The sequence below is a fragment of the Glycine max genome, chromosome 18 (assembly GCF_000004515.6).
Source record: "Glycine max cultivar Williams 82 chromosome 18, Glycine_max_v4.0, whole genome shotgun sequence".
Lineage (NCBI taxonomy): Eukaryota > Viridiplantae > Streptophyta > Magnoliopsida > Fabales > Fabaceae > Glycine > Glycine max.
Window position 1 is genome coordinate 57,011,974 of NC_038254.2, and position 26,704 is coordinate 57,038,677.

At 33.3% G+C, this 26,704-nt stretch overlaps 3 protein-coding genes across 4 annotated transcripts; all 3 read right to left on the bottom strand.

Moving 5' to 3' along the window:
- Positions 1 to 1,487: 1,487 nt before the first annotated feature.
- Positions 1,488 to 8,841, bottom strand: LOC100781680 (2-oxoglutarate dehydrogenase, mitochondrial). 2 transcript variants are annotated; one of them, XM_003552633.5, is made up of 9 exons: positions 8,554 to 8,841; positions 6,828 to 8,432; positions 6,507 to 6,733; positions 6,088 to 6,420; positions 4,864 to 5,110; positions 4,256 to 4,384; positions 3,147 to 3,362; positions 2,830 to 2,953; positions 1,488 to 2,188 (listed from the first exon to the last, which is right to left on the bottom strand). In XM_003552633.5, exons 2-9 carry the CDS (start codon positions 8,388 to 8,390, stop codon positions 1,950 to 1,952), a joined length of 3,078 nt encoding a protein of 1,025 aa, XP_003552681.1. In that variant the 5' UTR covers positions 8,391 to 8,432; positions 8,554 to 8,841; the 3' UTR covers positions 1,488 to 1,949. The 2 variants fall into 2 exon arrangements, with proteins under 2 accessions (XP_003552681.1, XP_006603028.1); XM_006602965.4 differs by having other exon boundaries at positions 8,519 to 8,840.
- Positions 8,842 to 9,920: 1,079 nt separating this feature from the next.
- On the bottom strand, positions 9,921 to 13,834 carry LOC100798106 (pentatricopeptide repeat-containing protein At3g12770). The gene is made up of 2 exons (XM_014770805.2): positions 10,938 to 13,834; positions 9,921 to 10,259 (listed from the first exon to the last, which is right to left on the bottom strand). Exon 1 carries the CDS (start codon positions 13,308 to 13,310, stop codon positions 11,127 to 11,129), a length of 2,184 nt encoding a protein of 727 aa, XP_014626291.1. The 5' UTR covers positions 13,311 to 13,834; the 3' UTR covers positions 9,921 to 10,259; positions 10,938 to 11,126.
- Positions 13,835 to 15,402: 1,568 nt separating this feature from the next.
- LOC100782753 (ras-related protein RABE1c) lies at positions 15,403 to 20,254 on the bottom strand. The gene is made up of 8 exons (XM_003552635.5): positions 19,923 to 20,254; positions 17,788 to 17,860; positions 17,068 to 17,168; positions 16,629 to 16,694; positions 16,242 to 16,339; positions 15,988 to 16,050; positions 15,813 to 15,905; positions 15,403 to 15,657 (listed from the first exon to the last, which is right to left on the bottom strand). Exons 1-8 carry the CDS (start codon positions 19,993 to 19,995, stop codon positions 15,574 to 15,576), a joined length of 651 nt encoding a protein of 216 aa, XP_003552683.1. The 5' UTR covers positions 19,996 to 20,254; the 3' UTR covers positions 15,403 to 15,573.
- Positions 20,255 to 26,704: the final 6,450 nt, after the last annotated feature.

Sequence of the window (26,704 nt, forward strand, 5' to 3'; positions counted from 1 at the left end):
GTTGCATTCTTTCCATTACAATTTGCTGATATCTTGTCACCTTTGTTAAACTCCTTGCAAGCCGTGTTCTTTAGTGAATCTTTAAGAGATTCCATCCAGTATTGGGTTGTCAGTGTCTATTTTGCGGGTGGTAACCCACCCATCCCATCTCATCTACTATCTGGAGGGCCTGTTTGAAGTCACAAGTGCTTTTGAGAGCTTGTCTATTCAAAATATAGAGCTTTTTCTAATAGAAAAGCTCTCTAAAGGACTTCTAGTTTTGTATTCAAACAGGCTGATATGTTTAAGAAAACGTGGTATGAAGTTGAAAAGAGGTTATTACACGGGAGAGGAGAGGATATTTCTGTCACGTGTTTGGCAATCAGTTGCATGTTTATGTTGCGCATTGTGAGCTGTTAACAATCTATTGCACTGTTTTTATAATTTTCGCTGAAGGTATATACCTCTAACGTATAATATCATAGTAGACACTGTTAACATCTATATCTTCCCTGTAAACTGACAAGTCTAATATTACAAAGCGGGAACTCAAATAGATTCCAATTATATATCTGCCAGAAGTTTAAATCGGAGTAAATCATAACATTAATTCCTAAAATTGGCCCTTGAACTAAGGAAACAATATATAAGCCCCTGAAGGTGTAACTTGCCAATCACAGTAGTTTAATTTTTTTTAAAAAAATGTATGACTTGAGTGATAATATTATTTAATATTTCAAGTTTTGGACTACCAGTGGTTTACACCTTATAACTTGATGTAATGGATAAAATTCATTTTAATAATTGTTAAATTTTATGATGTAAGTGCTTAAAAGTTTAAAATTGTATTTCAATCCTTCCTTGAGCCAACGTCGTCTCCTCCTCTTACCTGTGTCTAGATGAAAATCTATTTTGTTGCCAGACGAACATTATGAACGATAACTCAAAGCACATGTCATCAGAGGATCTACTTTAATTCCAAAAGATTGTCGGTAATTTTTCGTACTTCCAAGATTTGGTCGGCAGATTGTCCCACATTTTCTTACATCACGTTTTCTTACAGATCCTCTCCTGTTAATTTTAATAAGGTCATATTTAAATTGTCTTTTTTTTTTATATATAAATATTAAATAAGCTTTAATTAATGCCCATAAGAAACAAGAGACGAGATCATATAAAAAGAAATCACATTATCTTCCTCGTCTCCCATAAGTTCAGTGACAGTTTTACTTTTATAGGATTATGAAGGTTAAAATAAGGGATTTTATCAACACATCTATTCATTGGGTCATGCTCTCTTCTCACAATCCGACACAATCTAAATTAAAGGTCAAGAACTTCCAGTTTGCCACAAGTTTTCATCTCTTCTATTTCCTTAAGTTGAAATGTTTTTATAAATTAGTTCTACAAAGCAATGTTATCCATCTTTCTAGCAAAATACAATAAACAAAAATACATTGATCAAGACTACATTATCAGACAAAGATACATAGGATGATGAACTCAGATTGATTCAAGAACCATATCAAAGTTGGTTTTGAATTGATGGTATTAAAAAGCATATTTGAGAAAAAAAATTACGAGAAACTGTTGGCCATGATCCCGAGGCTATACTACCAAGGCACGCCTCTGGAAAATGGAATTACATAGTCACAAATTATTGAAGATGCTTTTCCAAATTATACAGTATAATTAAAAAAAATGGTAATTACCAAGGCATCAATTCAACCAGTAAGGCAACCACGCCTTTGCGTATCGCAAGGAAATAAAAATATTTTCAGCATAGGCATGTTGAAATTCAGCTTAGCTGACTTTTTGCAAGGAACCAAAAGATCATAAAAGGTCAAAACTCGAAAGCAAATGTATGAAGTCACCTTCCTTCCAACTATAGCTCCTTACGTGGTGGATAAATTAAACTAAATGCATTATTATCACTCTCAAAAAAGATGGATGCATGTGCAAATGCCTTTTCAAAATGGGAAGTCGATCGGTTCCTGTTGAAGGGCTTTTTCAGCAATCTCAGTCTGCTCCTTCTGGTGAACCTTGAGGAAACCAGTGGCTGTGGCCGCAGATGGAGCACGACCAACATATTTGACATCATCATAACCTCCCCTATTTACAGCTTTCATTGAAGATATAAGTCGGGGTAAAATGTAAGTGTATCCACCCATGTTCATTGGCTCTTCTTGACACCAAACAACCTCGGCATCTATACAAGAAACAAAACAGAATATAAGTTCGACAACCACAAAGGGGGAAAAACAGATATATTTCTAGAGTCTAATTTCTATACACTGTTAGTCAAATTTTACACTATCAATCAATAAAAAATTATCATTGGTATGACTTCTAAAGTAATTATTACAATTACTATACATGACAATTTGTAATTGGATGTCAATGTAAAAATCTCACAATGTGAGTTTCTAGAGTCTAATTTCTATACTGTTTGCCAAATTTTACACAGCCAATCAATCAGAAATTATCATTGGTATAACTTCTTTAAGCAATTATTACAATTATTATACATGACACTTTGTGATTGGATTTCAATGTAAGAATCTTTCACAATGTGAGTGCATACACTATTTCCTCATTCCTATTGCAAAAGTTAGTCATTGTTAACAACAAAAAGTGAAATTATCTCCCTATGGGATTCGGGCTGAGCTATTTGGTAAGAGATGCAACATAAAGGTATAAAACATAAATACTGCCTATAACAGAAGGACAAACAAGAAAATTATATCCTAGACAAAAGACAAATTATACCCCATACACACCTTCAACAAGCAAAATAAAGAAATCAGAATCTACTTCCAGGGAACATTTTCTACAACTAATTATACATACTTGGATATCGTTTAAGCTCTCGTTGGACAAGGTCATAAGGGAAAGGACAAAGCTGTTCCACCCTACATATTGCAACATCCTTTGCATCAACCTTTGTTCGATGTTCATCAAGTTCATAGTAAACCTGCAAGGGATAGTTGAATTTTATAGTCATAAGCAGCTTATTTAGAAAATAATGGATATATTAAACATAGATAAATACGTAATTGAATCACCATTTAAATTTCATGAATATGGTTATAATAAAATTCACCAGATGAAAAAGCATAAAAACTGATTGATACGAAGATAGCTGGTTTCTAATGAGTACCACATACCTTTCCAGAGCAAAGTACTAAACGTCTAATACCCTCCTCAACATCTTTGTGCTCATTTTGATCTTTTATGAGGCGCTTGAATCTGGTTCCCTGTTTGTCAAAGCCTGGGTGGCCTTGGACATCATCAAACTCAGATAAATTTGATCTGCAAGCCTTGCTACGAAGCAGGTTCTTAGGGGACATTACAATGAGAGGCTTGCGGAATTCTCTATGTACCTGCAATAACAAAAGCGGCAGAGTATGAGAAAACAAGGAATATAACTTGATATAGCATCATTAAATCAATTAATTGTTAATTAAGTGGACGACAAAGCTCTCCCATGGAAAAACAAGGGCTCTTGACAGTGGAAGCAGATCAGGTTGCCAGGAGCATGAAGAAGGTCAAAGGCGATGATCAAAGTTTCTCATGTGTCCTCACTGCTAACATCCTATAATGATGTGGTGGAGGGATCAATGGAGGACGCTCAAGGAAGACTTGTAAAGATATGATTTTTAGGTGATGCAGGAGATCACGATGACTAGATGGAAAGCTCAAAAGAGATGGATGAGGAGCAGGCTGAACAATCAAAGTTTAATGGAGAACCTCCACAAGATCTTAATTCCAATGTTGACATTGAAGAGTATTGAGTACATGCCTAATACTAGTGATGAGTTAGCTCATTAGCTGTCATTTCATCTACTCATAATAACCACGGTATGGAGTAAGAAAATGATTTTGATATTGTTGGTTTGGCAGTAGATATAGATGCTGGAAGGGAGTCTAATGTGAATATTGATCATTTTTAATGGACTCGTTAGATAAAAATATTTTTCTTTGGAACTGCTAGTAGTGCTTTCTTCCATTATTGAATGCAATATACAGTTATCCACCATCCAGATTTTCTAGTGAGTGTGGGAACTAGATTCTCAGCAGCTAGTGGTTTTGAAGTTCCCAAAATGTCACTATTACTCTCCTGTATAAGGAGTTTCAATATCTTCACTAGAAGGTGAGTTATGCTGAAAGAGGAGTTGGTTCTTTACTCCTTTAGTCCATCCTGTGCCAACCCCATTTACTTTATGGGTTTCGGCCCGTTGACCACTAAAAAAAAAAATCTATTAACTGTACTAACCTGCCTCCTTAGAACATGGAAAAAATTAGCAGGAGTTGTAACATTCACAATCTGCAAATTACACTCCTGAATCTGCTTCCGAAGAGTTGGATCCATCTCAGGGATAACATGAGGGTTGTCATCAGCCATCTGCCATGAAATTAGTGAACATTAGTTACTTAGTTACTTCAATACTATACAAATAAACTAGGGAGATGGTCAGAGCACATACAACAAGATTAAAAAGCAGTTCGAAAATCGGCAGCAAGATAGCATGGCTTAAGTTAATCTCTTGTTTACACGAGAAACATAATTCAAATTTCAAACCACTAATAAAAAATTCCAGTGTATCGGTGTGTGCACGCGCGCACTTAAGACAAAACAGAAAACATGCAATCGACAAAATACATTTTTATACGACAGTGCCACTCAGTTCAAGATGACATATCAATCTCATAGTACACCGAATATATAATAGGATGCACTAGAACCAACGATATGCTTGTCATCAATTTCGTCAACCCAAATATCCAACACATACACAAAGAGGGCAAACAATAGTCAAAGTTGGCAACAGGATTCAAACTCAAGCAGATGGAACAAAAGTTCAAAAGTATTCTCAAAATAACCTGAAGAAAGCGTTCCAATCTTGCACTTGAATGCTCTGGGCCCTGGCCATCATAACCATGAGGAAGTAACACAACAAGACCAGTCTGACGGAGCCACTTAGCCTCACCAGAAGCCAAGAAATTGTCAAATATGACATGAGCACCATTAGCAAAATCACCAAACTGAGCCTCCCAAATTATCAATGAATTGGGATTTTCCATTGAGTAACCCAATTCAAATCCAAGAACACCAAACTCAGAAAGTGAACTGCATATTGTTTAAAAAATTTCTTAGATAAGAGACCAAAAACAGAAAATAATAAATCATATGTTCAATATAAGTAAAAAGAGTTTTTTTCTTTTTGTTTATAACTCTTAATAAGCTTTTAATGTATCAAGTGGATTATGATGCTATTTTTGTAATATTTTAAGATGCAATCTTCGCATCAAGAAGAAGACACATAACAAGTGTTTGTAAGACTTGAAGAACAAAGCCATGAACATGTAAACCACATTAAAGGCTAGAAAATAAAGTAGATTAACAAAGGAAACAAAAATCCAACGAATATTGCTGATGGTTTACAAAAGTTCCATATTAAATGTAATCATTAATGAACTATTTATATACTTTATACACGATGCAAAGCTAAACTGACCCGGCACTTTCAATTAAGTGTAATTAAGAAGGTGATAAATGTCATGTGTATATTATCATTGAGTGATCCATATAACATTCCTAAATTATCGTTCACCTTTGCTCACAATCATTGTATGTGACCCAACACTTTCTACAGTATTGACATTTCATTAATAAATTCAAACAAAATTATACTCAACTCACAAAAAATTAAGCCATAAATAAAAACTAAACTAATATTCAGGGGGGGAGGGGGGGGATCGAAGCATTACATATTATACAACTATAATACAGTGACCAGATTGAATCATCAAAAAATAAGAGACTATAGCTTATAATAATTAGAAAAGAGCCATCTATTAATGATTGGAAAACAGGAAATGCATAATAACTGTTAAGTGAAACAGTGTGATTGTAACTTTGTCATGTACTTTTTAAATTGTAACTTTGTTATGTACTTTTTAAATTGTAACGCCAAGAAGTCAGAGCCAAAGGCACCCAAGGACAAGTTACAGAGGTTTCCTATTCCAAAACTAGGATACCAGTGATATAATAGTAACAAAGCTGAAACAAGCAAGATAACTATATGTATATAGAAGAAAGATTACCTATTGCTAACGGTAAACATCTCTTCATCTTGGTTCATTATAACATTGTCCAGGGGACAATATTTCTCTCCTGTTGTCTGATCGTGAACTACAGCATGGCGGTGACTAAAAGTTCCTCTTTCAACATCCTGACCACTTAATCGAACATGGTTACCTTCAATAAGCAAGGTAGCATAAGCAAGCGCCTCTGCAAATCCCCAGTCAATATCTTCCCCAGTTTCAATCATTTGGGCCCGTTGTTCATATATCCTCTTCACTGCTCTATGAGGTGTGAAATTTTCAGGGATGGTTGTGATTGCTTTTCCAACATTTTTCAAGATCTCTGGTTTCACACTGCATGGGATAGATCACAGACTTCAGCGGTGTTGTTTAAACATAAAAAGACTCAAACAGAAAGAACATAAATTTATTGTTCGTACCCAGTGTTTCGGATACGTGAAAGCTGTTCAGGTGACTTGAAACCAAGCCAATACGCTGAAAGCCAATCTCTTCTTTTTGGAATGTATTCTTTGCTAGCCAAAAATTCTTCATTTAGAATTGATGTGACCTTCTTGTGTATCCTATCAATTTCTTCTTGTGTCAACTCCCCTGATTCCAAAAGCTTCTTCTCATAGATCTCAAGAGTTGATGGATGGCTTCGGATTACCTATATCAACCCCACAAAGTTGCAAACTAATTAACTTGTCCAAAAGCAATATGCATACAAAATGAAGAAAAACATAATAAACAAAAGGGCTAACCTTGTACATTTTAGGCTGAGTGAAAGATGGTTCATCAATCTCATTATGGCCAAATCGACGGTAACACACCAAGTCGACAACCACATCAGAGTGGAAAGTCTGGCGCCACTCAGCAGCAAGTTCACAGGCATGAACAACTGCTTCAACATCATCACCATTCACGTGAAAGATGGGAGCATCCAAAGCCTTGGCAACATCAGTGCAATATTGTGAAGACCTGCCAGACGTTGGATCAGTTGTAAATGCAACCTGATTATTAAACACGATGTGAATCGTCCCACCAGTAGTGTAATTTGGAAGAGCACTTAAATGCAGGGTTTCATAGACCACACCCTGTCCAGCAAAACTTCCATCTCCATGAATCAGCACACCCATGTTCTTTGTTCTATCCACATCATTTGAGTAATACTGCTTGGCACGAGTTTTCCCAACAACAACTGGATTAACAGCTTCCAAGTGACTAGGATTTGCCACCAAAGACAAATGAATCCTCTTGCCACCCCGAGTAGGGCGATCATACGACGTCCCCAAGTGATACTTAACATCTCCAGTTCCAGTGTAGAGTCCAACTTCCCCCTCAGGCTGAAGACCACCACTAAACTCGCAGAAAATCTGCCGCAGCGGCTTCCTAACCACATTCCCCAAAACATTCAGCCTCCCTCTATGTGCCATTCCTATAACTATGCTCTCAACCCCAAGATCAGATGCCCTATCAAACATTTCCTTCATTCCAGGAATAAGAGTCTCTCCACCCTCAAGTCCAAACCTCTTTGCAGAGGTCCACTTGGTGGCCAAGAAGTTCTCAAACAAAGAACTCCAAGCAAGCCTATCAAAGATAGCCTCGCGCCTCTCCCTATTAAACTGTGTAGGGGTGGGGGTCTCAATCCTATCCCTAAGCCAATTACACTTGTGACGATCAGCAATGTGCATATACTCATATCCAATGCTTCCACAATAGGCCTGCTCAAGCCTTGTCAAAATGGATCTAAGGGTTTGCACGGGGCGGTTCTCAGATAAGAAACCAGCCATCCTCCACACCCCCAAGAAGAACTCTCTATCAAGATCAGCCTCAGTGAAGCCATAAAGTGCAGGGTCCAAATCCTCAGGGATTTCCCTTGGTTCCAGATTCAAGGGATCCAACTTCGCCTTCATGTGGCCATTAACCTGGTACGCCCTCACCAGCAACAACAACCTCATGCTCTCATGAATTGTCTGACCAGAAATCCCAGGTGAGGTTGTGGCCTGCCCCACAAAGTTCCTGAAGAAATTGTCCCATGACTCATCAACACTGTTGGGATCAGCCTCCCAAGCCCTTTGAAGCTCCTCCAGATACACACTGCTTGTGCCATCTAAGAAACTATCTGTTAGCTTTGAAAGAGGAACCGCACGAGGAACAGGTGCAGCTTGCTCCTTGAAAACCGAGCTGTGGAAGCTTCTGCTATGTGATGATGGTATCGATGGAAGGACCCTTGCCCTTGACACAAGGTGTGTGGATCCACCCTTAGAAAGAGTTCTCCTAATTGCATGTTTTGCTATGCTTGCTCCAGCTCTAAACCATGCCATGATAGATGATGATGAGGACGATGCCTTTCACTATCAACACATCTGAGACAACCATATACACATGCCCAGAAAACAGTTAGTAAAAAAAATCATATTTTTAACAGAAAATAGAAGGAAATAAAGGATACCCAGAAAGAGAAATGCGGTTTGTTGGAGGATTTACATGGGATCGAGGAGAAACGGTTCAATTATGAAGAAAATGGAGAAAAACTAGGGTAATGAGAAAAGAAGGAGGCCTGGTGGCGTTGAAGCAAAGCGAGTAAATAGAGAATTGAGGGTGTTTTTTTGTTATTTTATGGGGGAAAAATGGAAAATTCAACGCTTTTGAATTGATTTAGGTTTCTTGGCTTCCTTCCACGTTGGCTGGCTGCACATTCTCGCTCTTCTTGAACAAAAGAAGGTGTACCACTGCACACTTTCTCTTAAGTCTTACCCTTTCCCAATTTTCACGGGTCCTACTAGCACCCATCACCCATCTATTATGTATTTGTATTAAAAATCTATTTGAGAATAATATTTAAATGGTAATACGATAATATTTTAATTGGTTCTACTAATAATTGATTTGAAAACATTTTAATTGATTTCACCAAATTTTAATTTAAATCACCTTTCTATTATTTATATTTAATCATTCTTTTTAATTTTGACCAATTATATTTAATAATTAATTATTATTCAATTTTCTTTAGTTCAAATCTGCCAATTAATGAGATAACTTATGATAGTTATCCTAAGTTTAAATGTATAATCATTGTAAAAAAAAATACTTCGAAAATTACAAATTAATTCAACTTTCTTTAAATGACTTTAACTTTTCTTTTCTTATTAATTCTTTCGATTTTTTATAATTAATTTTACATTTTTACTTTCTTGCCTCCCCCTTTCCATTTTCTTATTATCTTCTTTTGATTTTTGCCTGTGTAGATTAGTTTCTTTTAGTTTGTTAGAATTAGTTCTTATATTGTTACTTCTTGTATTCATGTAGTTGTAATCCTTTTCATATGTTTCTCTTTCTCCTTTTTATGTTATTTGTGGTAACATCGGTTATTGGCTGATTGATGTATATTTGCAATATGTGAGACTCATTTGTATTAGAGATGGTTTCAAAGACAAAATATTGATAAAAAGACACTGCAGTCTCACTTTCATTACTTTCTAATAATTATTTATTATTTATATTATTAATGTTCCTCTCTTAAAACATATCATGTTTTCTTCATTTTATGAAATCCCTCAAATATATAAAGTTTGATTTACCCTAATAGATATTTTTCATATTCGCTAAAGAAAATTTCTTCTATATTATTTTTTTTCAAATAATCTTTTTCACTTACTTACGAATACACTCAGGATTTTATCAGGAAAAAAAAACGCACTCAAGAACTATACGTTGCATTTGCCATGAAAAAAAAAGTTATTATTTTATCCATGTGATGAAAAGCTATATAAGAATACATTTTTTTCTTTTCAATTTCATCTACAATTGGAAATGTTTCGGTAATGTTTTAAGAATGGTTGAAGAAAAAAAAAAGTTGGGAAAAGATCAACTACTTTAAGAGTCGGAGTACAAAATGAAAGTGGAGAGAGCTGAGCAAATGAACTCATCACAACAAATCCGACAACTATGTAAGCGGAAAATTTATAACACTGTCTTCAAAACATAATCTTTTCAGTTGGGAAGTACAAGGACAAATACATGCTCCCACTTAGTCATTAAAATAACTATAGAACCCAATGCGGGCAACTGTTGAATCTGCACCCTCTAACTACAGATTCTGCTTTTTTTTCATGAAACAGCAAGCTGATTTTTAAGCAGCTAACCCCTGTGGCTGCCTGGTCGGGTTGGTTAATCTTGATAATCTGAGACTGAACCACACAAGAAGATACTATCATCATTCAGGATTAAGAAAGAAGCAACAGTTCCATGCACTTTATTCAAAAGTTAGAATTCAAAAACCCCATATTTCCCTTAATAATAAGTTTAAAAACGGCAAGAACTCGATGATGGTTAGTCTTTTAGAAATGAAATAAATATATAATTAAAATGAAGGACAAAAAAGCCTCTTGCTATCGAAAAGAAAACCTTCTCCACATTCATGTTTGTCTTTGCACTCTGCAAGAGTTCTTCCATAGTAAATATAATGAAGTCACATTTTTATTAAATGATAATGTGATTATTAAACAAGCTCTGCTCACGGTTTCAAAAAACTTGACACCATACTCATCAGCAAGGGCTTGACCTTTGGAGGTAGGCACGGCCTAGAGGACAAAAAAGACCCTTTGTTGGAATCATATATCAGCCTTGTTACCCACAAGGATCTTTTTACATAGTCAGAAGCATGTTGTTCAATGTTGCAAATCTAATTCCTAATATCTTAACAGAGAGAAGCAAGATTATATTAAAAATAAAAGGCATGAAAAATGGACAAAAAAAACTTAACCATAATAAAACAGATTCATTTGTTCACAGTCCACACAATTCAACCTAAATAGAAAGAAAGTCATTTTTTCAATAACAAAGTTTAAGGAAGTATCAGCTCTTACACATATATCAGCAGACTACAATCAAAAGATGTGATTGATCACCAAAATGTACATGTTGTCTCTACTGATAAAAGTTAATGCAAGAGATCCAAGATCAGTATGCTATTTAACAAAACTAGCAAGCAGTCAATTTAATCTGGGGAAGTGTCAGCTAACAGCAACTGCTGGCATGAGTTTGAGTTATTCTTCTTACCAATAGTCTCCACATGAACACAAACCATCTTTAAAATGATGAAACCGATTTGCATCCCTTACAATTATTTCCCTCTCAACAAGCTTTGATATAAGCTTTATGGCAGAATGACAGTTCACACATGCTCGAAGATTCTTTGTTATTCTAAGTGTAGTTCCAGGAGCAGTACTAATAAGACCATAAGCAACAGCTATCCTCTCACTATGAAAACTAAGATTCTCCTCCTTCTCTTCATAATTCAGATCATGCAAAACAGATTCTGTATATGGGACAAACCCAACCTCCTTTAACCTTCTTTCTAATCTCTGAAGCTCATCGAATATTTCCTTAGCCATTGGGTGTGACTTGTCCCCTACATGAAATGCCTGTAGCTTCCCATTTATTTCAATTACACTGTAACCAAGGTCCTTATTCAATCCTTTCTCCCTCATTAGAACTCGAACATGTGCAACACAATCCCACAAGCAGGAGGAAGCATAGAGATTAGAGAGTTGTACATAATGCCCTGTATTGTATGGATCCAATGAGAATAGCTTGTTTGCAGCATATTCTCCCAATGTTACACAGCGATAGATCTTGCATGCACTTAAAAGTGCCCCCCATACACTTACACCAGGTTCAATGGGAATTTTCATTATAAATGCACAAGCCTCACCCAAATAACCTGCTCGTCCCAAGAGATCTACAACACAAGAATAATGCTCATTACGAGGCACAATTTCAAAGTCTTTCATGCAATGGAATAGCTCCCATCCCTCTTTTACAAGGCCAGAATGATTGCATGCTGTGAGAAGCCCAATAAAGGTGACATCATTTGGGAACACCCCTGCTTGCTTCATCACATGGTAAAGATTAATGGCTTCCCATCCTTGACCATGCAATCCATATCCCATAATCATGGCACTCCACATAACAACATCCTTATCAGAATTACGATCAAATACCCTTCGAGCAAATTCCACACTTCCACATTTTGCATACATATCAATGAGAGAAGTATTAACAAAAATGTCACTTCCATAGTTACTCTTGCTAACATAGTCATCCATCCATTGTGCTAATTCGAGGGAACCAACTTGCGCACTAGCTAAGACTGCAGACCTCACAGTGACAGAATCTGGTTTAATATTTCTCGAGATCATGTAATGGAATAGATTTACTGCTTCCTCAGCATGGCCATTCTTTGCATAGCCAGATATCATTGCATTCCACATAATCACGTTTGTTGTCTTCATTTGATCAAAGAAAGATTTTGCAACTGTCACCAGCCCACATTTAGCATAAAAAGCTGTAAGAGAGATAAGCAAAGCAGGCTCATCTTCAAGACCCATTTTGATGACAAAGCCATGAATAGATCTCCCTTGCTCTAAGTCATCTACATCAGTATACGCCCTCAGAATGCTTACCAGAGCAATCCAATCTGGTTTCACACCATTATTTCTCATTTGACTGAACATTCTCAATGCTTCCACAGCTTTCCCATTCTGTGCATATCCAGAAATGATGGAAGTCCATGAAACAATTGTTCTATGGTATAACCCATCAAACACCACTTTTGCCACACCAATATGGCCACATTTAGCATACAATGCAACAAGGCCATTCTGCACAAACACATCTGACCCAAAGCCATATTTGATTATCTGCCCATGAATTATGCAACTCAAACCAAAATCTAACAACTCAGTACAAGCTTTTAGTACATAAGGAAAAGTGAATCCATCTGGATGCACTCCTGTCCATCTCATCCATCTATACATTTCAACGGTGTCCCTGTACATATTGTTCCTCGAATAACTCCTAATGATAGCATTCCACATAAACACGTCAGGGTAACAAAATTCATCAAACAGCTTGCGAGCATAACAAATTTGTCCAAGATTTGAACTCCCATTAACCAGTTTGGTCATGAGAAACCCATTATGTTGCAGCCCGGAGATAACTAACCGGTTATGTATTTGATCAAGGTGTCTCTTGTGGGTAGAATTATCAATAAGAGATGCATAGAATGAGTCTGAATTGAAGCAATGGTCATGGTTAACAAAGTGTTCAGGGTGAAGAGCTGATGAAAAACAAAGATATTTGACAAACTTGAGGACAAAGCATCTGGGTATTTGAGGAGTTGTAACCTTTTGGTTTTTGGTTGCAAGGGGAGATATGCTGAGGAGTTTCGAAGCCATAGAATTGTGTCCATTATCTTTCAATGTTTGTTTGCAGAATCTGAACTCATATCAACAAAAGCAATTCAATTAGATTAATGGAGATTTATCCTACTCAGTTTCTGGTTTCCAGTTTCTTGAAGCTCAATTTAGTTCTGGTTTCTCTTTCCCAACCTAAATTAGAGCACATTAAAGCATTTAATCAAACACGTAAGCTACGTTAAGAGTGGTGATAACCGATAAGTCACGTGTTATAAGAAACAATGCTCCAAACCTTCAACAACAGAAGCCCACTCTACAGTTGAATTCCCAAATAAAAAGAAAAAAGACAATTAAGCAAATAATATTATTCAATCGCAGGTGCTGCTGCCATCGATGACCACACAAGACACGTGATCGGCACTTTTCTCCTTTTCTCTGTGGAGAGAAGTGTTGAAAAAACGAAAAGGGTGTATTTGGAGATCAAAGAAAGAAGAGAGATCCAAATGGGTTGTGTTGTTCGTTTGGTTTGGGGAGATTTTGAGACTTAGCCTTTCACAACAAAGTCTCAAAATACATTTGGAGGTTTTATTTTTTTTGCCATGAAATTTAAACTTATCTTTTATTCCTTGAATTTTGTAAATTAATTTTTTTTAGTTCTTTCTGTGATAAATTGACACTTTTTTTTGAAATGTAAGCTTTAACAGTTAAATAAAAATCAAATTATGAATACAAGTTATCAATTTAAAACAGAAAAGACTAAAAAGAATAATTTTTAAAATTCAAATGCTAAAAAAATTAATTAAAATTTCAGACAAAAAAATAAGGCCATCAAATTAAACAACTAAAAAATAATTAATAAAAAAATGCTGGCCAAATAAGAAACTAGCATTTTCAATTTTTATACAAAAAGTTATTGTAAACAAAAGTGTATAGTCCACACACCTAACCTAACATCTCTAAGAGCATATTTGGATCACCATTGTTAAGCCATTGGAGGATACTTAATGGGATTTTATTGAATTTTTTTTTGAGTAAATAGTCATTTTTGTCCTTGAATATGTAAAACATCGATAAATTTGTCCTCGAACGATGAAAATTCAATTTTAGTCCTACATGACACATCGATAAATAGTCATTTTTGTCCTTGAATATGTAAAACATCGATAAATTTGTCCTCAAACGATGAAAATTCAATTTTAGTCCTACATGACACATTCATGGATGAATTTGTAAGTGTTATACACATTCAGAAACGAAAATACCTATTTACCCAAAATATAATTTAATCTTACTTTTTTTTAAATGTTACAAGCATAACATTACAATAAACACTTAAAAAAACAAACATAAGTTAGAATAAACATAATATTGATTAATAAGCATAATATGTCTATTGTTATGAAGTTTTTAATGTGACAACACTTTACTTAAAATATGAGACTCAAACAAAAATAAATCAACCGTCATTAAATTAATTCTTACAAAAATGAGACTAACTTGATTTTTTCACCACCTAATGTTATTACAATAGAAATTTCATAATAGACAAATTATGCTTATTAATCAATATTATGATTATCATTATTTTAGTTCTAATTTATGTTTGTTTTCTTTTTTTTTCAAGTGTTTAAAATGTTATGCTTGTAATGATTAAATTATATTTTGAATAAAAAGTTATTTTCGTTCTCGGATGTGTAAAATGTTAACAAATTTAATGTTTAAATATATCACGCACACTCTTCATTAACGATAATAGACAAAAATTAACGAATGATGAATTTGTCACATTTATTTTTACTTTAGAAGACTAAAATTTGAATTTTATTTTTTCAGCGAATTTGATAGCGCTCCAGACATTTAAGACATTTAGGGACGAAAATATCTATTTACCGAAATTTCCTTCGTAACTTTTATTCTAAACCTACTTTTGAAAAGCTTGCACGGATAATCCAAACATGCATTAAGCCAACCATCAACGTAAGATCGTCTGGAATATTATTTGCAACAGATAAAAGCTTTTCTAATAATCAATCTGAATCCAATCGAAAGATTTTCTTTCAAGAGTCGGTGTACAAATGAAAGAGGAGAGAGTGGAGCAAACGAACTAATCACAACAAATCCGACAGCTAAGTAAACGAAAAATTTAAAACACTATCTTCAAAACATAATCTTTGCAGTTGGGAAATACAAGGACAAATACATGCTCCCACTTTTAAATGTCATCAAAATAACTATAGCACCCATATGAGGGCGAGTGTTGAATCTGCACCCTCTAACTGCAGATTCTGACTTGTTATTTATTTCATGAACCACAGCAAGCCGATTTTTGAGCCGCAAGACCCCCTGTAGCTGTCTGGTCGGGTTGGTTAATCTTGATAGTCTGAGGCTGAACCACACAAGAAGAAGATACTATCATCATTCAGGATTAAGAAAGAAGCAACAATTCCATGCACTTCAAAAGTTAGAATTTAAAGAACCCAGATATTTCCTTAACAAGTTTTAAAGCAACTAGAATGAAGGACAAAAAAGTCAACAACATACTTCAGCCTTAGAATCTGTGTCAGCAAGCCTTTGCTTGATATCTCTTGCTATTGAAAAGAAAACCTCCTCCACATTCATGTTTGTCTTTGCACTCTGCAAGAGTTCTTCCACTGTAAATATAATGAAGTCGCATTTTATAAATGAAAAAAGTGATTGCCAAACAAGCTCTACTCACGGTTTCGAAAAACTTGATACCATACTCATCAGCAAGGGCTTGACCTTTGGAGGTAGGCACAGCCTAGAGGACAAAAAGAAAACCTTTGTTGGAATAAATGGAATGCAGACAACATTACAGAGAAAATGCTCAATAATGTTATAGCACTATAACTGTGAACAAATGTTGGCTTGAGCAGAGTAGATCATGTATCATCTGCTCCAGCCAACCAAATTGTTAGATGTAGATAGAAAAGGATCCTCCGAGGTACATACCCTTTTACTTTCATCCATATCAGCCTTGTTACCCACAAGTATCTTGTTTACATTGTCAGAAGCATGTTGTTCAATGTTGCGAATCCAATTTCTAATATCTTAACAGATAGAAGCAAGATATATTAAAAATGAAAGGAAGGAAAAATGGACAAAAGAAACTTAACCATAAAAAACAGATTCATTTGTCGACATATTTCAACCTAAATACACAGAAAGACAGTCAAAGGTAACAAGAGAATGGGGTGAGGGGGGAGAAAGAAGAAAACACAATTTGAAGGGTCAGCTGAAGCTGAAAAAAGTATATGATAAATACTCTCATGCATTAGTCCATAAATAAGTACAGAAAAATATCAGAATAATTTGAATGTGATCAGGAAAGGAGATTACTGTTGAAAGATGCTTCATCAGTAACATCATAAACGAGCAAGATACCCATGGCTCCACGGTAATAAGCTGCAAAAACAAGTAACACTGTAAGAAATTTTTCTTTCATCAAAGAAATGGAGGATGCAATTAAAATAGAACATTTATCCACATTATGAACTTATATTACACTAAAATCTGATCAAATTTATTAGGCAATAAGATAGCCGGCCTATTAAACTAAAGTATTTTTTGTTTTCTATGCAAGTGTAAAGCAACTCCATGTTCACTTTAGATTTATGGGTTATGAAATGTGCTTAAACTTCTATGCACCTCTCTCTCTCTCTCTCTCTCTCTCTCTCTCTATATATATATATATATATACATATATAAACCAAAATTGAAATGTGTTTAAACTTCAAACATATTCAATTAGCTAGGTTGCAGAAGACAAAACAAATACCTGTGGTAATAGTTCGAAATCGCTCCTGACCAGCTGTATCCCAGATTTGTAACTTAATGCGTTTGCCATCAAGTTCAATGGTTCTTATCTTAAAATCAATGCTGCCAAATACAGTAATATAACATGGTTTTATTTCCATCAATGAAAACATATATATCAGCTTCTGAGAAATTGAGTAGATGGAGACTAAACATATAGACCAATCTGATACCCCCAACATGAGAGAATGTGTTTTTTTTATCGGCAAATATTAGTTGTTAGTTTTGTTAAAATGTTAGTTGGAGGGATTTGAACCCACGACCTCTCCCTCCCCCTCCCCCCCTTCTCCCTTCAACCACCAAGCCAACCTTAGAATGTTAGTGAGAGAATGTGTGTATTAAGTATAATGTTTGATAAGTATGACATGTGGCATGAAGTCTAGACATTACATTAAAAGAGAAATGTGACAAATATTCCAGGCAGTCATATTAATTACTTGGAAAGTTGGAATAGAATATAGTCAAATAGGACAAACATTCCAGGCTGCCTTACGAAGTCTAGACATTGCATTAAAGGAGAAATAGGACAAATATTGCAGGCAGCCTTATTAATTACTTGGAATACAATATAATCCCTGCCGATTGGAAACATTGATACAAGAATCTCAGATAACACAAGACAGTAATCAGTAGATCCTATAGCATTTTCACATGGGATAAAAGAAAACCAGCGGATACTAACCCAATGGTGGTGATAAAACTGGTTGTGAAGGAACCATCAGAAAATCGCAAAAGCAGACAACTCTTTCCCACACCTGCAATTGTTAGACCGATAGCTATTAAAAAAAGACAAAAGTTCAAGTGAAATATGAAAAAGACAAAACAAGACACCATACCAATACACACACATTCACATGCACAAATACATAAAAACAAACATAAATATATATATATCTGTATATTTGGGAGAGTATTGTGTGCGTGCATGTATGTGTATATTAAATTTTGGAGACACTGATACTGGACCTTTACTTGTTGCATGTTGCACCTTGCACACTAATCAATCTGCTTTCTATTTAATTTTTTTAAGATACTTAAAAAAATAGATTTTCTAAATTTCTAAAATAACTACCATCTTAACAAAATTTCAGGATTTGAGGTACAAAAATTAAAATAACTACCCATTAACTATGACTTATTTTATGGATTATTTTCAATTTCAAGATGCCAAACATACATGCATATTTATCTATTATTTATGGGTGCATATTTATGTAATAATACAATTATCTATATATACAAAAATAACCAGTGTATAGTCAATGACTCAAACGACAACAACCAAGCCATCATAGGAAACTAGACTATCTCACACATTTAACACATGTGGCACATGTTCAGTGCTCACATATTTAAGTTCGAAGCAAACATCATAATTCATAACACTGACTATTATAGCATAGACTCCAAATCCACCTTCAGTGCAAACTGCAAACCTACTATTACATGAAAATCATTTGTGAGACGTCCTAGAGTTTGCATGCTAGTCATTGCCACATCATGCATATCTTTTTCATTTATAAATCAAACATATATTATAGGATCTCCTTCTTTCTCTGAAGCCTTCCATGGAATTTATCACAGCACCCTTCAAAGGCAGTGTTTCTAGATCAATGATGTAGGTCTTCTTGTTTCCTTATATATTTTTCAATCAAGCCCTGCAACAGGCATATAGCCTTTGCGATTGAGCTTCTTGGCATAAAACCAAATTAGTACACAAGTCTTTTGTCTTTAAACAACATTGTTTTGGGTACTTTTGGGGTAAAATTGTGATTCCTCTCCCATTTTTGAATGCATTTTTTGCTAAAAAAAAGGATTCAAAAGCCTTCTTCCTTCAGCATTCCACAAAAAGCCACCTCTATTTTGACCTCCATTCCTTCACACCTTACAGGACTATTTTTTAAGTTCCATTCTTTCTTATATGCTTAGACTTCCCAGTTCACATTCTACTAATTTTAATCTAATTTGTTATGTTCTTTTTCTATTAATTTGACCATCATATTTCATTTTTTGACTTCATTACTAAGTTCTTATTACTCTTAGATTGATGGTGATTGTGTGTAAACTGTGACTTATTATTTGTTATAAAGAGCACAGCTATCAATCTTGTGGGTGTAAATTTACACACAAACTCATAAAATGACATATTTCCTATATGGCTATATTCTCCCACGTGCATTTTCTCAAACCTACCTATCTCATTGAACAACTTAGGCCATGTCTAGATGAACTTCTCAGTAAGACTTTTAGGAGAAGAAAATAAGAAAGTAAAAATGAATTAAGCTTCTATCATAAGTTAAAATCAACTTATGCACTTAAAATTTTGTAGAAGCTCTCTCGTTTAATTTTTCAAAAAACTGATTTTAACTTGTGCATAAGTTACTTTTAATTTGGGAGAAACTTGATTCATTTTGACTTGTTATCTCCTTCTCTATAAGTGTTTATTGAGAAATTTATCCACACAGAACCTTAATCTATGTCAAGCTATACTTTTCCTCCCTAAACACGAGAACAACTTCACCATGTATATCATCCTGTGTCATTGCTTCATCTTAGACATTGTCAAATATAGCAATCACGTCTTAAAAGAAACAATACTCCACAGTTAAAATCTCCCCCCAAAAAAAGGAGACAATTAACCAGATAATAGCTTTCAATCCAGGAAAAGAAAACACAAACATAATCCAAATGATGCGTCTCCAAACTAATCAATCACCAAACCCCAGAGAAGAAGAAAAAAAGCAATAAGATCTGAAATCTGAAAGAAGCTAGGCGTTTGGTTCGCTTAAGAGAGAAAGAAAAAAGGGAATAACTAACCGCTATCGCCAATAAGAAGAAGCTTGATGAGGTAATCGTAATCGGCACGTGCCCTCGCAGGTGGTGCTGCCATCGGTGACTGACCACACAACACACGCAAACGAACTTCGAAAGATTCTCTCTCTCTCTCTCTGTTGAGAAAACAAAAAGGGTAACGGAGATCAAAGAAGAGAAGAGAGGATCCAAATGGGTGCTGCTTTGTTTCTCTCTCTCTCTCGCTCTATACTGTCACCAGTTTCCGTTACTTTATAGATCACCCACTATATATAAATAAAACAAAAATAAAGTGAGACTTTGGTATAATTGCGTGTTTGTATTAATGTATTGTGAATGTGAAATAGTAAATAGATTTTGGCTTAAATAATCATCTGTTAGAATTTTTTTCTTATTTATTTGAAAAAAAAGACTCTCATTAATTTTAAGTTTGACTTAAAAGATAAAAAAAATAAGTAAAATTTAATAAAAAATATTTTTTTTATTGAGGATTGAATTCAAATTCTATTTAACAATTTAACCTTAATTTTAATAATTAATCATAATAAAAAAATAGAATGTATTAATAATGTAATTTTTTATATTATTATCCAATAACATTATGACGTCGGATACATTTGTTAATTTTTAGATTAAACATCTTAAGAATGTTTTTTTATTTAATTGACAATGTATGAGAATTAAACTAAAAAAAAATAAGAGAATCAAAACAAAAATAATTCCATATTACATAACTAAAAAGTTGTTTAAATAATTTTTAAAATTTATTTGTGTTTTTTTAAAAAGAAATTATCAAGCTATGTCGAAGCCTAAAAAGACAGTTGGAATTTGAAAATAACAAGAAATTTTCTTTATTTGAATGCATGAAAGCATTACTTATAAAAAAGTTCATGGAAGGTTTTGATTAGGAAATTCTTGAAGATGAGAGGGACGTCCCTTTTCTAAGAACAATCCTAAGATTAAAAAAAATGAAATACGGTAGAATTTTTAAAAAATATTTCAACAATTAATAGCATAATTGAATTTGTCAACCATTGTTAATAACCGATAATGTTGAAGAAACGGAATTTTGGCTAAGTCACACTTGTCACCCACCAACAATTGGCAATGGTGACCGAAGCTTGCTACTAATTAGATTATTAAAAATAATATAGCGAATAGGAGCAAAATAATTGTCATCGATAGTGACGTGGGAGTGATTGTAGACTGTTAACAGGTATGGATAACCTTTAAATCTAAACTATTCAAATCAATTTGATTAGTTTAATTTAATTTTGAGAATTCTAAGTGAAATTCGATCCAATTTATTTAACCTGTATTCCAACACAACCTTGACATTTGACATCTAATTAAATTTATTATATATATATATATATATATATATATTAAACTATTCAATAAATAATATTATAATATTATAATTTTCTAAAATAGTTTTATTGTATTATTATTAAATTAAACTACCTTTTTTTTCATTTTTTAACTATTTTTTTCTTGATTTGATTTATGTTTTCTCATATGCTAATGTATTATTTTGTTTTTTTTTCTAAAATATAAATATTATATCAATATTGAAATCATTCTTACTATTAATAAACTATTATCACAATTTAATCTTTTTGGAGGACATTATTATATATTTACAAAGCTTTAACTGAAAACATATTATTGTTTTAAAAAACTTTAATTTTACAAAATAAAAAATGTTCTAATATGATTAATTTAGCTTGTTAATGATGAGGTTGATTCAGGTATGTAAATAATAAAATTACACAAAATTCAAACCAATTTATAGGATTTTTATTAGGTTGGATAATAAGGTTAACTAAGCTCAGTCAATCCAATCCGAAAACATGTGTTAGGCAACAAATAAGTATGTAGTAAAAGTGACTAACTTATCTAAAATATAAGTGTGGAAATATAAAAGAAAATTAAACATTTTTCAAAACTCAATTTTAGATGAGAATTCTTCTTTCTAGGAAAAAAGAGTTTACCAAATAAGAAACTTAGCATGTTGAAAGTTTCATATAAAAAGTCTTGTAAACAAAAATGTATATATAGTCCACACGCCTAACCTAACATCACATTACAAAATTTTGGTCACCGTTTCTTTTCATTTTGTCTTTCCTCCCTCTCTCTCTAAAAAAAATAAAAAAGAAACAATCTTAATTTCTTCTCCTTTTTGCTAATGTCCTTGGTTGTCAACAAACGAATCGAATGTTGCTTGAAAGCTATCGATAGATCACTAGACAATGACGATTCATCAAGTTAGTTGAATAGAAGAAATTGAAGAAAGAGAGAGAGAGAGAGGGAAAAAAAAGTGAACAATACAATTATTGTCTGGTATGTATAGTCATCACGACCCAACTTGTTTAAAGTGAAAAATACATCTCGAAGTAAAAACATTAATTAGTCACTGATTAAACGAACTGAACTAGTTTCTAAGCATCGTTATCTAAATATGTTTAGAAGAGTGTTAGCAAAATTAATTTTTAATACGTTTGATTTAATGTTATGTATATTTAAGTCCACATGTCACATAGTAACTTCTGCATAAATATGTGATTCGACATGAAAAAAGTGGAGAAACACATGTATCTAATTAATGTGCAAGTAACACTCATTTGAATGAATCTCATTTTCCAGAATTATTTTTAGTTAAAATTAATTTTAAAGTAGAATAATTTATGTTTGATATAATTTTTTTTATCCAACGGAAAATTAGCTTAAAGTTATTTCAACCAACGTTAATTTTTGACTTAAACTAATTTATTAATGTAAAATTAAACATATGAAAATTTATTTAATATCGTGTTTATTAACAATATATTCTAAATGATCACGTAAATCCAAACAGTCGTTAAACCTTTCCTCTCCTCAGAGACAGTTATCTCTATTCCTACAGAAGCAAATACAAAGGTAGAAGTATTATATAAACTAAAAACTAATACACTTTTTATAGGAACATCATAATTCATATCTGTTATAAATCAGCATGATGATACAACTTTTCTTTAAGAATAAGACATGAATAACATCAAACAAAATACTATATCTGGTCAGAGAAAAACTTTTTTTTTTATGTTAATAAGGTATCAAAATTCACATAAAATAATTTGGCAAGTTTTTCGATAGTATCTTGTTTGTCCGTTCCAATTGCATGAGGATGACAAATAAATACTGAAGTGAATATTACCTCTAAAATATAAAACCCCAATAATTGCAATAAAGATAAGAAAAAACTACATAAGAAGATATCACTATTTATTCATAAAGTTTAAGAAGCAATGTGCCTATCTTTCTGTCATCCTTTCCAATTTTGTTATCATCTACTCCTCTTTCTTTTCCCTTTCCATAAAGAATCAAAAACACCTAAGATCAGAAATATGTTTGAGAAAATATGTTTATTGTCTAAAAATATTTTTTATTTTCATATTTTAAAGATTTAAAAAGATATTTTATTTTTAATATTCTGCTCACTGGTTTCAGATGAAAATATTGAACCATTGTTTGGTTTACTCATTTTCAAAAAAATTAACTTTCATAACATATTTTTACTTGGAGTTTATGTTTTACCTGTATATGAGGTATCATGTGTTTAAATATTCAGTCGATCCTTAAAGTTTTATTCTTGAAGAAAATACTTCGGTGGATTGAGAGAAAATATTTATAATTAAACGACCCGTGACTTTACCCTAAACTATGTGAGATTCTGTGACTACCACTCTATTCTACCAGAACAGTTTAATAATACATTTTGAATGATTATATATTCTCTATTTACATTTTTCCTGATAAACATGTATGAGTAAGAAAAATCTATATATTTAACCTCCCAAGATTAACCCTGCCAACATGCTTCAAATTCACATTTAACCTGCTTTTTACATGTCTAGTTACAATATAAACTTGGTCCATAGAAACATAGCACGACGTATGATTCAAATTTGTAAGTTGTCATCTTCTTCCAATTTATTGATGATTCGGGCTTTGCAATTGGAACATAAATAAACCTGCCATAAAAGAACTACACCACAAAACAAGCTTCCTAGTCTTCTGGTACACAAATTGCCATAATAAAGGCAGAGCAAGTTGAAATTGAACTTGTTTGCAATCATGGGAATATTTTACCTAAGCTTCATAATGATACTTCACGTGATATTCAATTTAATGAATGTTCCTATTATAAATTCCAACATCACTTGAAGGGTCATGATATCACATCCGTACAACTTTAAATATAGAATCATATTCGAAGACTTAAAAAAAATGAGTTGAAATGCCTTTGGAAAAAGGAAATGCATGAATAGATATGTTCTGTTTCGAGTATGCCCTTTTTGTGGATACCCATGAAATAAAATATATCTTCAAATACTTGGCATGAGTTCAAATCAGATTGGATTTGGAATATTTACGCATAGCAATATCTATAAATAGAATTTGGTCAATGTCTTATTTCATCGATTGAATTTGAATTTGATGATTCAACATCAGATTATTGTGGGTAATCGATTCCCACCCTCCCAAATTATGCTTACTTTTAAGATATTTTACAGGGAAAAAAAAAGAGAGAAGAGAAGCACAACATGCTTGTGAAAAATAGAATACACTTGAAATCACTCGAGATGAGCAACAGAGTGCCACACCAACACCAACAAGTGCTAGATTTGACTTTTTTTTTTTTTTAAAACGAGTAAGAATGAAGTAATTTCAATTGTTACTAAAAAAAATCAACAGTTTATGTTTCAACACATTCATGATTTGTTGCAAATCTGGAGCAAGAAGGTGAAGAGTGGGGGAAATGATAGTTTACAGACGAAAACAAGAAATAGAATGCCATAAGTTACTAACTAATTACATAACTTCCACCGTGTTTTCATGTTTCATGTTTTCAAAATTTTGAAATTTGTTTCCATTTTTGGTCCTAATTTAGGGAATGTTTTCAACAAGAAAATAAAGCAAAACACATTTACTTTTCTATGAAGAATGTAGAATGAAGAATGTGTGGGTCCCACATCTTGAATATTATTTTCATCCTTCAAAACAAACACAACCCTTAAGTCTAAATAACAAAATTTAAGCAAGTATCAGCTCTTAATTAATGCACATATCATCAGACAACTACATTCAAAAGCAGTGATTGATCACCAAAATGTCCATGCTGTCTCTACTGATATTGAAGAAAAGTTAGTTCCATATAAGTATGGTATTTAACAAAACTAGCAAGCACTCAATTAATCTGGCAAAGTGCCAGTAACAGCAATTGCTGCTATGAGGTTGAGCCATTAATTCTTCTTACCAATAGTCTCGGGCCGCACGAACACAAACCATCTTTAAAATTATGAAAACGATTTCCATCCCTTTCAACAAGCTTTAATATAAGTATTATGGCAGAATAACAGCTCACACATGCTCTAAGATTCTTTGTTATTATAAGTGTAGTTCCTGAAGAAGTACTAATAAGCACATAACCAACAGCTATCCTCTCACTATGAAAACTAAGATTCTGTATGCGGTACAAACCCAACCTCATCAATAAGCTAAGGAGTTTTCAAGCCATAGAACCGTGTACATTATCTCTCAAGAGGTAATTTGATGATTTTATTATGTAACTGCTAAACAATGTTGAAAATACTTCCATTAGTTGGCTCAGGCTTCGGACTTTAGTATTTTTAGTTACCTTGATGATCCAACTTCTTTACATACTTATCTGACCTCAGAGTATTTCTCCCCTGATTTCAAGCTCTCCTGCAGCCACTGATAAAGAAGAACTTTCTACAGCAAGCATCACTAAACAAGAAAAGAACAGGGCCTCTAAAAACATATCTTTTTTTTTGTAACATCTAAAAGCAGATTTTGAACATAAGTAAAAGCAATAATCCACCTTATATATTTCAAATGTAATTGTAATTTGTAACACAGACCAAAACATTATATCATGTCCGTAGTGATTTACAAAGCTCATTGCTTAACCACTTTATTTTGTGATTTATTTTATTTGAGAAATCACAGAAAAAAATGTTCTTTATTTCCCATTCTATTACTAATCTTTTTCTTCTATATATGATTCATTTTACATAAAAAATTGTGTTGATAAAACTTTTTTGATTCGGGTGACTGGTACTTATTCACAAAGAAATTGCACCAGGTGGAATGCAGAGAAATTGCACCAGACCAACTTCCTAAAGGACAGGAGGGCGTTGCAGCTCAAACTTGCAAATCATTGTGGTACTGGTTTGAGTGTTTTATATTTCATTTTAAAAAATAAAAAATAACAGTGAAAATAAGTTTGTTTAAAATTTACAAAATACTTTCTTTAAAAATATTTTAAAAAACAAGCCAAAAATTGAAAAACAACATATCAACGTTTTCGGTCTTTTTAAAAAAAATAAAAACATGATGACACATTTAAATACTTTTTTTTTCTCGACACACATTTTCTAAATCATTTTTAGAAAATGAAAAGAAAATAGATTCTCCTCTTCGTAAGTCAGATCATGCAAGACAGATTCTGTATGTGGGACAAACCCAAGCTCCTTTATCCCTATACTTTCTAATATCTGAAGCTCATTGAAAATTTCCTTAGCCATTGGGTGTGAACAAGAGAGCACAACTAAAAATCTAAAAGCACTATTGAAATTAAGCTTTTCGTTACCATAAACTTGGGCCTTGAAATGTATATATAAATATGAAGTAAGTTGAGCTAAAGACGTTTTCTTCATGTACCCGCATTTTTTCTTCTACACCCAGTATATTTTTTCTTCTACACCCAACATATTTTTGACCAT